Genomic DNA, 15,327 nt, shown 5'->3' with positions numbered 1-15,327 from the left:
CTGATCACATACATTGTAAGGGTGTTTGGACAAATCAGAAGGTACCAAACAGAACTCAAAACACTCCAAACAGAATTAATTAACCTTTCTGTCAATCAAGAACACTTGTAATTACTTATTTATTGGATTAGAATGAAAGTATGTTCTTCGCGAGTTCATTCGTAAGATACATTATAATCCTAGATACTGAAGATACAAGAGAAAGAGAACATTAACTGACATACAAACTGAAAACAAAAAATATAAGATAAAACACGTAGAAATTAAAAGAGATGTTATATATGCTAAAATGATATCAAACACACACATCAACTGATCAATGTCAATTTCACAACATGACAGAAATATACAAAGAACCTCCTCTTTAAAAAACAAAATACAAAAACAAAATCAAACTGAATTGTATGTGTACAGGAATCACTGATCATTCATCACATGTATTATGATTAATCGCTATTTTGTGCATTTTTCCTTTGATCGTTTTTTGTGATAATTTTTCATATCATGCTACTACTCGCTTGAGATGGAGAACTATTGCTAGAAACTAAGGCGTTGCTAAGCAAATTGACATCTTCTTCATAGGTCAGATAACGATCAACCTATTATCATTGGTCATCGCAACTCGATTGCTTTTCTCGCTGTCGTCGTACTGGCTCATGCGAGAAAATTAATCTGGTTGAGATGATCAACGATAATCTATAAATATCAAAGAAAAGAGTATTATTTGCTAATCTCAGAAAAAAAAAATAATGATACAAAAATTCTAAATCTATAGATATGAGGTGATATCTACAATTTAAAGTTAAACAAATACATTGGGACTACGTAATAGATCTGATGTGTCGTTACTTTGGAGATAGTCGCTCTATTGAATTTTTTAAACTTACGAATGTCCGATCAATGAAACAGAATATAAAGTGAAATATCATCTACCTCAAAAGCTCCTTTTTAATGAAATATTATCACAGTGAAGGTTACAAAAGTAGTTGAACAAAACATGGTTTATCGAAGTGTTAACTTAGGGGGAAAAAGTAATTGACCAATCCATTTCTATTATTTATAGATATGCAAATCATATAAGAATTATTCATAGCTTAATAACTTTGTTTACTTCATGGTTCCCAAGTCTGTTTCATCTCGTAGAGACATAACTTGGGAATGCAGCCAATAATTGTGTATAAGCATATCAGTCATATTGAAATCTGTGGAAATCATTAAGTCAAGGCACGGATACATTTTGTAGTACATAATTTAAGCGTAAGTTTTTACTCTTAACAGTTCGGGCATTTAAACGTTAAAACTATGCTGTACAGTATAATGTTTGATCTTCGGAAAAAATAGAAGTGCATGTAAACTTTCCTTTTGAGAATATATTCTTTTTTCAAAATTTCATAGTAAAAGTTTTCAGTTTTAGCAGTAATAGGAGTTCTTATTGTCGATATCAGCAGAAATGCAACCTATAACGCTTTCTTTGCACATACGATATAAGTAGCTCAATATTATGGATAGTGCATGATGAGAACGTGTATATGAGAAGTCTTTGAAGCAATAATTGGTAAATAGTTGTTTAGTGCATCTTATCAATTATATGTAGGACCATGTTAAAGTGTTTAATGTTGTTTAACACGACTTTACTTATTTCTTTTTAACGTTTAAATTATGCCTCCTTCATAAATACCAAATACATAGTTACGCGGATTTTAGAAATACATGTCATCATACGAACTTAAAGAGTGTATATCATACGACTACTCAAAATAAAAAAAAAGTCCAAGTTAAAAGATTTCAGTCATATGACTTGAACTGGCTAAAATGAAATCAATACAGGTCCACACGGTCAACGATATCTTAAATTAAGATTGTTTCCAAGAGCGAGGCGATAAAACTAAAAAGCTTAAGGAGATGTAATGCAACAGGATTACCAATGAAACAATTATCAATCCATAGCTTAGTTTGTCTAAATAAAGGCCCTGAAATGAAAATATGAATACACTCAATTGAAAAACTATCGGCCCTATTCAAATTTAGTACTTTTTTTTCTAAGATATGTGATACCTGTAGCTGTATTTGTTCTCGTTATAAAAACGTATTTCTGTACTAAAGCGATCAGCCCATATCTAAAATAGAATACCGATAAACATTACTAAGCTTGGAAATAGTAACATGTCTCAAAAATGCCACCTATACATACATTCCAGCAGCACCTGCATACGGGGTATATATCTCCCAATTGATACGATATTCCCGTGCTTGCATTTCCTATCATGATTTTCCTGATAGAGGGTTAATGCTCACAAGGAAGCTATTAAACCAAGAGTTCCAAATGGTGAAGTTGAAATCATCCCTTCGTAAATTTTACGGACGCCATCACGAGTTGGTTGACCGTTATGGAATAACCGTTTCACAAATGATACCGGATATGTTCCTTACGTCGTAACTAAAATCCCCTTCCCTTTCATGAATGTGACCTACCGAATTAGACTATTTACCGGATTTGTAATCACATAAGCAACACGACGGGTGCCACATGTGGAGCAGGATCTGCTTACCCTTCCGGAGCACCTGAGATCACCCCTAGTTGTTGGTTGGGGTTCGTGTTGTTTATTCTTTAGTTTTCTATGTTGTGTCATGTGTACTATTGTTTTTCTGTTTGTCTTTTTCATTTTTAGCCATGGCGTTGTCAGTTTGTTTTAGATTTATGAGTTTGACTGTCCCTTTGGTATCTTTCGTCCCTCTTTTGAAACATTGAGGAAAATGACGCAACAATACTAACTCTACAATGCATCATACCTTTGTGTAAAACTCCATGAGCGCAATGAAATGTGCATATAAACCACCGAAGAACTTATCATCAAAGAAAAAACTTTAATGTTTACAACTGTAACTTAAACACTCAATATACACAGTAATTTAATGAAACCGAATTTTGGGAGGAAGACGAAAATAATGACGTCCGGATATTGTTTCCGTCATCGGACTGAATTTTGAGTCATAGACAAGTCTTCCATATAGGGCTGTTTTAAGTTTTTCTTAATACTTGGGGACAGAACAATTATTTTCGCTTTTTTTTTGTATTCGTTTAAAATTATTATTTACAATCAATTATGGTTTATCAACTTCGGTCACTGATATATAATATATAAGTGACTGTCGTGGATAGTAGCCTAATGATTAAACTTTGCATTTGTAGTACATAGAAAATTTACTTATATTTAGTATATCTATGTTCATAGTATACTCAGTCTGGTACTCAAAAACAGAAAACAAAAAAACAAAAAACAAAATGAAAAAAAATACGGACTTTGAAAAAATGGGAGAGGACTAATAAGAATTGTCCTGTCACCATGGTACCTGCAGGCTCAGATTTTTGATGCCTCTCTTAAAATTCAACAGTCATGACATCTTTAACCTCGCCACATTATTTATGTATGTGCCTGTCCCAAGTCAGGAGCCTGTAATCAAGTGGTTGTCGTTTGTTTGTGTGTTACATATTTGTTTTCCGTCATTTTGTTCATATATAAGGCCGTTAGATTTCTCGTTGTTTTTATTGTTTTACATTGTCATTTCGGGCTTTATAGCTGACTATGCAGTATGGGCTTTGCTCATTTTTGAAGGCCGTACGTTGACCTATAGTTGTTAATTTCTGTATCAGTCTTGTCTCTAGCATTGTCTAGGGACAGTTGTAACATTGACAATCATACCACATCTTTTTTAATATGAAATCTTTTAGGAAAATTCATTCTGAAACAGATATATACTTTCAATCAAGCACTAAACAGTGGCGGATCCTGAAATGGCGGCCCACTGACTGCCAAAAAGGGGACCGCTCCGGTCTTGCTTCAGTGATTCTCTATAAAATCAACCAAATTTTTCACAGAAAAATTGGGGGTTGGGGCTGGGTCCCCTCTAAATCCGCCTCTGCTAAATGCCCGCGATTTTGCTGGTGTGTTTTAGTCATTTTGAAAGATGAAACTGGGGAAAAAGAACTGAAATAGATACTATATTTCTGATTTCAAATATTGCCATTTTGTACTTAGACACATCTGAACACCATGCTGAGACATAAAAAACTGCCCAAAATTATATTAAACAGTGAAATCAGAACTCTTTTAATTGTTCATGTTGAGGGTCTGCTTGACCATGTATTAATTAAAACAGATGCCAACTAGAGCATGTTGAACGATGAAGTTATGCGTCAAAAAAATGTTGCATGATTGATATTACTTGATTCCAATATAAAAGGCAGTGCAAAGAATTTTATAATATTGACATACACTGGTAAAAATGCCACACATGTAAACATGCGTGACACATGCGTTTCACATGGGTGTCACACGAAGGTGAAAGGGACGTGTCATGCCACGCATGTGACACATGTATGAAAAACGCATGTGATACGCATGATTCACACACGTGAATTATACATGCGTAAGGAAATACACCTGTGATACATGCATGATTACTGCATGTGAAAGGCATGGTGCCTATATTAAATATTTTTCAAAATGTCCTCCTATTTGTCCAATTACCATGATTGTTGACATGTATCCAAGTTCTTATGTGATTTAAATGTGTTACACATGGGTTTTCTATATATATACACAGGCAAATTTTGTTCAGGTAAATTTCATGTAATGTGCATTGAGTTCTAACATAAAATTCATGTTAAATTTTTCATGTGAAGATAATATGAATGGAGCATTCGTATTAATTTTTCTAAAATGAAATGAAGGTAAATTGAGCATCAATCACACAAATTCACAGAAATTTTAGCATATTTTAGATAAGTTAATTCTAATCTAGTGCACATTCTATTTTGATATATATAAATATTCTTCTTGGTCTTGACTATGTGTTCATAGAAAATGAAACTTTTGGTGAAAGAAAAATATACTAAGACTATTTTGAGCTAAAATTTACTTGTTTATGGGTTTGCATTCAAAATTGAGGATTAATACACTCCATAGTATACTAATTTAAGCTTTCCAGAAAGCCAGGGGTTATTTTTTTTGGTGTACCTCTATTTGGAAGACCTTTTCTTTTTTATATGACTTTAAACATCTGTTGAAAATTGGCATGAAGAAAGCTGATACATGTATAATTCAGGATATACCAGGTTTCTATGAAGTTAAACTTAAAGTAAAATATTTAAAAAGCTGTGAAAATTGCAATTTGGTTGAACAGATAGGGACTTTTAATTGGTGGTATGACACCTTTACGCATATTATGTGAGAGTTATAAACCGAGCCGGAATCTAGAATGGGGAATTTTAAATAAAGACAAAAAACAAAGTTACTTATAAAGTTAGTTTATAGAATAAAGGGAGAATAAAGAAAATTTTTACTACTAAATAAAGAATATTCAATCATTTATCTATTATTTATAACTCATTCACATTTTGTTCATTTCATAATTAAAGAACTGTACCGATGGGGGCATGATGGTGAAGTTTGGATAATTGACAAACGAGAATTACTGTAAATCAGAAAATAATTAAATGTAACTGTAAGACAGTTAGAGTGTAATAAATAATATATATGTACCTATATTTTACAAAATGAGGTCACAGAAAATACAGATTTTTGTTATTACTAATAAGAGTCTGCAATTTGAGTATCACTGTCAGTGGCGGATCCAGAGGGTGGGAGCAGGAGGGCGTAGAAGGCATACGCCCCTCTTTGCTTGAATTTTTTTTTTTGAAAACTGAAGTTAATCAGACAAGACTTCAAGACTTCCAGAACTTTGCCATTTCCCGTGTATTTTTTATGAAACAATTCTTTGCTTATAATGATGTTTTTTGCTGGTATTTACTGATTATATCAAAGTCATGTGATTCGCTATGGTGGAGTTGACCAGTTCGCCGTAAAAACGTCACTCAGTCATTTTGAAATTCAAATTATGGATAGACTGAGGATGACAATCATGACATCTCCAAAGCGACACAGGATTGAGCAAGAACGTATTGTCAGACTTCTATATTTCACAATTCCACGAGACAGAAAGTTATACTCTATTACACTTTTATGAAAAGCAATATAGTTTACCTCCGAAAACATGTGTTATACTCAAAAAGCCCCAGTCTATTTTAAACTAGAAATAACATAGCTGAATGATGATCCCAGTCATCATAAGCTCTAGAACGAACCATTTGTTTGAGAAGGCAGTCTGAGATATTTGAAAGAACAAATCTGACTCTGGTTTTTGCCTTTTAAAAACAAAAATTCTGGCCGTATCTGGATTGAAAACAATAATCTTGTCCACTTTTTTGCTATTAGAAACGAAAATTTCCAACAGAACTATTTAGCATTAAATAAACATGATGAATACAAAAACGGGCGTAATTTTTTAGGGGCGGGGGTTTGCATGTGTTACTGGAATGTCTGTTTCGCAGAACTGATATATTAAATTCCTTTTTTTCAAGACCAAACTGCAAGCAGCTGCTGGGTGTGGCCTTTTTGTCTCCATTTGTCGACCGTCATTCATAAACTCGTTGTCATTTTAGACTCATTCGTAGCCTTTGGGTAATTTTGAACCCTCACTTCCCTTAATTTTGTTGGTTGAAACATTTGGATAAAAATTGCTTGTTTGTCGTTCTTAAGGTGGTATGGGAGTCTAAAATAAAAATGATAGAATTTGTTCATACTTTGCCAAAACATTGTATCTATTGATACATGTTGAAAAATATAATAAAAATGATAGGTCACCGCGCATTTTCTCAAGCTACAGGACGGGACAAAATGACACATTTTGTATGGATTATACAGGAAAAAAACAGCATTTTTTTATTAGAAACTAAACAAAATGATAGAATTGTTAAATACTTTAGGAAAAGATAGCTTTCAGACACTGCTTTGAGAATATCAAAAGAAAAGATAGGGTCACCGTACGTTTTTTTCCGGCTAAAATACAAAATAGGAGAATTCCATACAGAATCCTTCAGAACATGCACTTTTTAGAGTTACCTCCCCTTAAAATGCCAATTTAATAAAAAAAAAGAAACAACCAAAAATAATTAACATTTGCAAAAATATCAATATTTAGAAGTTATATTCTTATAAATTGGTACTTTTAAATGAAAATGTACATTAAACATCTGCATTCCTGCATCAAATTTTGCTAACTTGATGGAAAATCTGGACCTTTGATTCTATGTTTTTTACAATCCAAGATGGAGGAAGACACCCATACCACCTTAAATCGTGTCGGTCGTATTGTAAATTTCATTGAATAGCCCGGCTTATATCTGGTTTACAACAAGAAATCTGTCAGGTTATTCTAACTTAACATACAACAAACGAGAATTGTCCATGTCTTATTTTTACAGACAATTCCCACATGTAATTATATATCAGTACATAACTTTGGTTCCATACAATCATTTTATGAAAGACAATTAATAGGGATAATACAGCATAAAAAATGCCCAACCCTTACACTTTACACCAACTTTAAAATATACATGCCCAAATAAGGAACCATTAAAAAAATGCATTTTGAGAAAAAAAAAATTGGTTGATTATATAAGGAATCACTGAAGCATGAACGGAGCGCCCTCCCTCTTAGGCTTAGATTTGTAGATCAACCACTGCTTATGGAAATTGCTGGATCCGTCACTAGCACAATTTTAGTTTTACGTCATCGTAAGTCCAACGGGTTACTGCTGTTTTTGTCTTTCATTATTTTGACTTTTCTCAATTTATTGGATTTATGGATGTAATTAACTACTAATTTAATCCATTGGTATCCAGTACCGTACGGAACGAAGTATGTAGAGTGTTTGTCGTGATTTAAAAATGATAGTAGTGTTTCTTTCCCCTAAACCTTATGAGCTGCATTGAACAGGATAGATTACCTCAGACCTCAAATATTACACTCTGAAACATTTTCAAGTACTTTCTATATGCTCATGTGTATTTTCTTGTTAGCATAATTTTGTACTTGGACAGATAATCAGAATGATCAACAATCATGTATTGGCAATGTTAATTGGTCACGTTTGTTTGAACAACCAAACCAGGTAATTTTTAAATTAATTGAGCCTCACATGTACCATGTTAATGTATATACATTCAGTATTTTTTATAACACAAGGGTTACAAATAAGAAAATCCTAAATAAGATATGCAAATCTATAATCAAGTGCCATAACTAACTGTCATGTATGAAGCGCCTGTTTTTTCTGAGACTACTATTACATATATGTGCTAAGTATATGTGTAACTGTTATAGTATTCCCAGATTTGGTTTAAGAATTATAAAGATTAACCACATTTTTTAAACTGGGGCTCTTACTCACAAACATTACCAAAGGACTTAAATTCAGCTAGTGAGTTAATCGCCCTGTTTTTTTCATTAATAAAATCTAGAAAAATGTTTAATCCGAGAATCATTGAGATATTACTGATAAGGCAATATAAGTCCTTCAAATTAATCTAGGTATATAGGAATTTGAAATCAAAGATGTATACACTCATATATATGTACAAATTCCACCCTTATGACTCTACAAGAGACAAATATAAAACTTTTTGTAGTTGCATCTAATCCACTATCAAGGGAGATAATTTATGCCAAATAAAAAGACCAGTATTAATCTTTTGATGATTGTATGCGCCCCTTTTTTGGAAAATCTTCAGACAAAGGTGAACATCTTTAATGATTAAATTCTTCAAATAGAAAATGGAATAAATATTGGAATACATAAAATTCAGGTGAATTTGTATCTCATACATGAAATTAGATTGTTTTTAACATGCTTAAAGTAAATTAAGATTTACAATGGAATACATGTCTTGCAAGGTATAAAACTTTAATAAACAATTTTAATGTTTTAATTTTATTTTTTTTTCATGTGAATTTCACGTGAATAATTTAACGTAAAAATCATGTGAAAAATTTAATCTAACTTCATGTCAACAAAAATTTGCCTGTGTAATTTACACATGCGTTACACATGCGTGTTTCTATGCATGTGTTATACATGCAAATATCGCATGTGTCACATGCGTCTCACATGTCTATTTCTGACACATGTGATTCACATGCGTGTGTTACGCATGTGAACACATGTGAACCACGCATGATTCCTATGCGTGGCAAGAAACATATGTATTACGCATGTAACACACCTGTGACACATGCGTTTTTAGGTACATGCGTGACACATGTGTGGCATTTTTGCCCTAGTAGGCACATTTTAATATTTCATACCATGCTGCCTCAAACAGAATCATACATTACAAAAAACAAAAACAATGATTATCGATTGATAATATTGCTGTTGAAAGATTGAATCTTACCGTTAGATCTTTCGCTGATGGAAATGCGAAATGTTTTGACTTGTTGGTAGTGTGGGCTGGGAAAATGTCTAAAACCCAGAGCTGTTTTGTACCCTTTCTGTGTATTGATGTGTCAACGCTAAAAAATACAACAGATGTAAATGTGGGCATCCATTTCACAGAGGCTAAGTGCAGTTAACAAAGTTGAAATAGTGATGACAAAAACTATCCTTAAGTCATAGTTTATCCTAGATAGATGTAGCTGTTATTATGAGATATTGTTTAAAAATAAAGCGTTTATTTTTTCTTTACGTATTCAATTATTTTATGCTTTGAACGTTCCCTCTGACAGTAAATGCGTAATTGTTTTGGCACATTTTCAATTCATACTCCCATGCCACCTTTTTACTAAACAGCCATTATTTTTGTGTATGTGTAATATTAAACTCTTGCACACATCAGTAAAGTACAAAATATGTAAAAAAAAAATTTACAAAACATTGTGTTGCTTTCGAAAAAATGCTTCTGTCTGCCATTTTTTTTTCTGCAACGGAATAAAATACCTTATAAACTCTTTCAACGAAAACTCCTCTATTTGTTTAGTAGATGTTTCATTTTTATAAGTATATACTCGTCCATCATATAAAATGGTGAATTTCTTTTTCCCTGTAACGACATAATACATTTGTTTAGTTATTTTCACACAACAATGATGTCAAACTCGATTTTTGATTTACAATAAACGTCTTTTAAAGCATCTGTGTCTTTTGACATTAGTAAAGTATATATGGCAACCCCAAAATCAGGTTTCTGCTTTATAATCAAAGAAAAAGTACGCATTTGCTCCTAAAAAAAAAGATATAAGAAAATCTTTTACGATGTTTAACACATTTATGACATGAAAATGAGTTTGTTAGAAAATAAAGAGGGCTTCATACGGCCCTTAATATACATAAAAATCGCACGAGAATTGGCGACAACATGTGTCTGTAAATAACAGTAGTTTAAATTTTATCATTCGACAGAAAGATGAGAAAGCCAAGATAATTTTTAATACCTTTTCGATCATCATGACTATGTTGCTCTGGATAACTAATTTTACAAATGAATTTGAATGTTTCTTTTTGGTATGTAATTGCTAATTCGGCTTACATGAGCTAGGTACCCAAATAGTACCTAGTTTGACAATTTATTAACACTTCTTTGTTTCAATTATGTGTTTGTTTTGTAGACATATCCTTAATTATCTGTATAGTTACACTGATTTGATTTTGAATCCATATTGAATTTTAGAAAATGGGTTTCTTTTTATATATATCTTTGTATTTCTAGTCTTTGCTTCATTAATTATTATACACTGTGTACTTTGAATGTAGATCAAATAAAATTGACCTTTTTGAAAGAATTTTATAATGTCAAAAAATAAAAATAAATATTTTTTATAGCCTTAAAGAATATTTGTAAGAAATCTGCTGATAATTTTGCTGATTATGTGCAATTTTGGTTCGCAGTGGGTAAATATTGGATAGTGTGACGTTACACATGATAATATGACCAGTATGTACAGTGTAACAAATGTAATGATAGCGTTTACCAATAAAAGCACACATTTTTTTTCTCGCACAAAGTTGAATACATCATTAACTGACAACCAAAGTATATAACAAACAGTGACAATCTAACGTAACGAATATGTAATCTTGAACTTCATACAATTATTTTCGAAATATGTTCAAATAATTATCATTTCAATATCGGTATTTAAAGGCTACAAAAAACAAAAACAAAAAAACAACGAAAGACAGGAATACAAACGTAGGCACAATAATACAATGCAGTATGATAAAAAAACGAACTACGACAAATAAATATAGCCAAAAATAAACTAAAGAGAAAAATAAAAATTTAAAAAGACACAATAAAGAATACTATAATACGTTATGAAGATGATAAACAGCATCAGTACCTAGATTCTATACGTCAAGACCACCGTGTATGATTTGTGAAGTTGATACTGAATTGTAATCAACAAAGTCTTTGTATCCTATGAACTGTGTTCAGACAACGGACGAGACATTCTTTGATTTTTCATTGGTTCATTAACTTTCTGCTTTTGCACTGGTGACGTTTTCAAAAGTCTGAGTAAAAGTGCACGTCCTTGAATACCACATGAGTTATGAAAAGTATATTTCTCATGCAGGTGGAATCGAGATTCAAAATCATTCAGAGGTTCGTTAGATATATTTGCAGAATCCACTATCATAATGCTTAATACCAATACACGGGAAAATACTTTCGCAGTATATATGCTGACCCTCTTTCACTGCAGACAAATCTATTGTCAATCTAATGGACATTGTTTAATCGCTCATGCTATTGAAGATAAGAAGTAACGGTCGGAAATAAAATAATCTCCTAGGAAGATGGACAAATGAATACCTTAAATATCGCAATTTAGTCAACTAGGTGAAAGACCATTTTAATGTTAAACTAGATGACATTTAGGCTTAAAGCCATTTACATTTGCATTGATCATCTTCTTAGATATTTCTAAAATAAAACAGAAACGATAAATAGAAATATCAATAAACAACAGTAAACTTTCTAACATTTTGAAATCTGTTAACTCATTTACAAATAAGCAAAACATACTGAATTAGGGGGTCTTTTTTCACAAAGCAATTGTTTATAGTAAAAAAAACTAAATTAAAGTGACTTACATTTCTTTAGAAAGTTCTGTCTTCTTACCCATCCTGACAATACATCAGAATGTTCTAAAAGACGTTGACTGGCTAGAAGATAAAATATATTAGTTACATTCATAGATCTTATTCATATGCGTAACTAGTTTGTTTGTGTTTTCTATGGTCTAGTCAACTAAAAACTAAATCACCAGATGGAAAACAGATTTATTCGAATTTTTAATGTATTAACTTCTCGGTCAAAAAATCGTCTTAACACATCACATTTTTATATTTTCAATGACTTCATCGTGACTTCTAACCGACCACTTATGAAAGCATAGAAGTTAATTTCAACCATTTCACGATCTCTACACGTTCTTTACTGGACTAGCTAGACCAAATCAACTGTAATCAATATCAGCATGATCTCGACCAGACCGGATCGACCTCATCGTATATGGTTTGTAGGGAGAGACGGGAATTGGTCGGGTATGTACAACCTCCGTTTAAAAACGTTTCATTTTTTATATGACCTGCTACAGGGGAAGAGATAGTAAGTGTTACACTTGTCTGTCCATACAGTGGTGATCACTTCCAACCTCTCATTAAATCAGAATTCATCAGGAGAAGTGTTCTAGAACAGTATGTAAAACTGTCATTTTGACATCTTTTTTACAGTTCTAGCTGAATCAGTTATAACCTAGAACCGATTAAGACAGTTTCATCTAGAACTGATCCTCATAGTTTCACTCTAGAACAGTAGTTTTAAAAAGTTCTACGGCTAGGACAGTTCTACGATTAGAACTGATTTGGTCAGTTTAACGGCTAGAATTGATTTAGTAAGTTTTATCCGTAGAATAGTTTTAAAAACTCTTTGTACATGTTGTATGCGATATTAATACGTAAAAACAATACAACATCGTTTTAACATACATGGTTGCGGACAAGTTTGATCAGTTCTACAGCGCTATAACAGTTTTAGTCAGTTTTGCTGACAGTTCTACGGTTAGAACTGATTTGGTAAGTTCTGTTGACAATTCTACAACTAGAACTGATTTGGACAGTTCTACATAGAACAGTTTTAGACATTTCTACCTTAAAACTGATCTTAGCAGTTTTACCTACAACTCATTTGGTAATTCCTACCTAGAACTGATTCTGACAGTTCTACGTAGAACAGCTCTATGGTAGAACTGTCCGACAATTACTTTTATAGAACAGTTATATGACTGATTATTCTGACAGTTCTAATGAGAGGTTAAAATAGATCTCCACTGTAATTACGTACGTACGTCCAAACAAATAGTTTCCGTTTTTATTTTCTTTGCCTCAATTAAATTTTATGAAACTAACATAATTTATGCGTATTACCATAAAACACAGATCAAGTGCGAATTTGGGTAATGTCACATTCACTGTTTACTGTAAAAGAGGGACGAAAGATACCAGAGGGAACATATTATGCAAGCTGGGGCATTATTTATGTCCCATGGGCAAATTCTGAATGTATTTAGTAAGAATCAGTAGTTTACAGAAGTTCTCAGTATAATCATACATTGTAAATATCTACATTGAAATAAAGGAGTTAGATTAGTTGAAAAGATGTTTAGAGCTCAAAGGAACAGGTTAATAGCTGTGACGGAGCTTCGAGTGAGCGTAAAAGACAAACAAGAATGCTCCGAAAAATCTAAATGAGGCAGTAGGTTACCACTGTTAAAATCACAAAAATACTAAACTCCGGGGGAAATGAAAGTCTCTAATTAAATGAGAAAATCAAACACGTCAGAGACTTACAGAAGCACAACAAATAGGACCCCGGTTGTTACAAAAACTTACTAAGAGTGAAGTAGGAAGCTTGGAGTTTTATTGCTCTTTTCTTGACAATAGCAATGACAACACATAATGAAATGTGCCGCTGAATTAGTATTAATGTTGGAAACTAAATTTTACCGTCGCCTTTTCCTTGCTTTCTTACAAATAAAGTCCAATGTTTGTGTCATATTTGTGCATATTTATATGGTCATTTTTTTTCTCCATATACTAGTATTTGATATCTAGTGGTTGGATGGTTAAATATATTTCTTTCTGATGTATTCATGACAACAATCTGCTAGTTTTTACTAAGTGAATATAACAAAAAGGGGGGAAAATGTCACCCAAAATTTTGCATTAAATAAATAGAATTCCATTACCCTGGACTGATACTTTTTTGTAAAACTGTTCATATATTTATCAAGATTTCAGATAACAATAGTTTGTCTATCGTCTCTTTTTTTTGTGTGAAATTATGTCAAAACGTAAAAGAAGTTTTTGTACAACACAAATTTCAGGACATACGGAAATAAGGAGAGTCAAATAAAAGATAGCCCATGAAACAGGTAAGATATACTGTCGATGTTCTTACAAACTAACTTTAAAGGCAAATAAGTCATCAGTCGTATAATAATGAATTATAATGCACAATTACTTTCATATAACAAAAATCTTCTTGGACCAAAATGCAGGAACTACTTCCCTTCAAGAACACCTGAGAGCCTCCTAGGTTTTGTTAGGTTTTCTACTGATAAGTTTTAAGTTTTCTATGTTGTGTTATTAGACTGTTGTTTGTCTTCTTCTCAGTTTATGTTTTTCGCTATGGCTGTGTCGATTTGTTACACGTCAAAAACTCTCGGGTAGAAATAAAGCTCGTTGACGACATGGTAGAAATTGTCATTAGAGTCAGACCATTCTCCCGATCGCTTTATCTGTTTTGATCTAGTTTGTCTGATCGGAAGTGTGACCCAATATAATCTTTCGTGCTTTACGTTTTTTTTTTGGTAGATGCAAGTTGATGTTCTGTTGTTTTTTCAACTGTTCTCAATCTACACTTTCATTTCATACAACATTCAAAAAACAAAAAACAAATTTACTGTAGAATGTCAATCAGATTTTGATTACTTTTTATTATACTTTATGAAAAAAAAATGTATACTTCTACGCATTCCATACCAATATTTCCAGTGGTTGCATACAAATAGGGGTCCATTTCGGTGAACGGCTATAACGCGCTAATTCTTTTATATGTACTGATAACCAAGAGTAGTTTGATTCAACGCATACTGTACATCTGCAACGGAAATAACACGTTTAAATAACAGAATAAAAAAAAAATAATTCCTGATATTATGATGACACAAAGGGTTGCAATAAAAATGATATACTGTAATAAATAATTAAACACGATGAAAGGGTGATTCATCTACTTCATCAATACATTAATAAACGACGAAGCCTGATTATGGCCAGTTTAACCAATAACATGTAATAAAAGTATATCTTACATGAATATTTGCACAATTAAAAATGATTTGCCATACACTAAAAAT

General features: G+C 32.3%; 1 protein-coding gene across 1 annotated transcript in view; it reads right to left on the bottom strand.

Moving 5' to 3' along the window:
• Nucleotides 1–15,068, bottom strand: part of LOC139484486 (uncharacterized) — a 32,731-nt gene extending 17,663 nt beyond the window's left edge. The window contains exons 1-5 of the mRNA XM_071268218.1: nucleotides 14,951–15,068; nucleotides 11,999–12,070; nucleotides 9,842–9,944; nucleotides 9,300–9,417; nucleotides 2,056–2,117 (exon numbers count right to left, since the gene is read on the bottom strand). Of these exons, the coding sequence (XP_071124319.1) occupies nucleotides 2,056–2,117; nucleotides 9,300–9,417; nucleotides 9,842–9,944; nucleotides 11,999–12,070; nucleotides 14,951–14,987 (392 nt within the window). The 5' untranslated portion in view covers nucleotides 14,988–15,068. The remainder of the gene's footprint in view (nucleotides 1–2,055; nucleotides 2,118–9,299; nucleotides 9,418–9,841; nucleotides 9,945–11,998; nucleotides 12,071–14,950) is intronic.
• Nucleotides 15,069–15,327: the final 259 nt, after the last annotated feature.

Source organism: Mytilus edulis, chromosome 8 (assembly GCF_963676685.1).
Source record: "Mytilus edulis chromosome 8, xbMytEdul2.2, whole genome shotgun sequence".
Classification (NCBI taxonomy): domain Eukaryota; kingdom Metazoa; phylum Mollusca; class Bivalvia; order Mytilida; family Mytilidae; genus Mytilus; species Mytilus edulis.
This window is presented reverse-complemented; position numbering and strand designations above follow the sequence as displayed.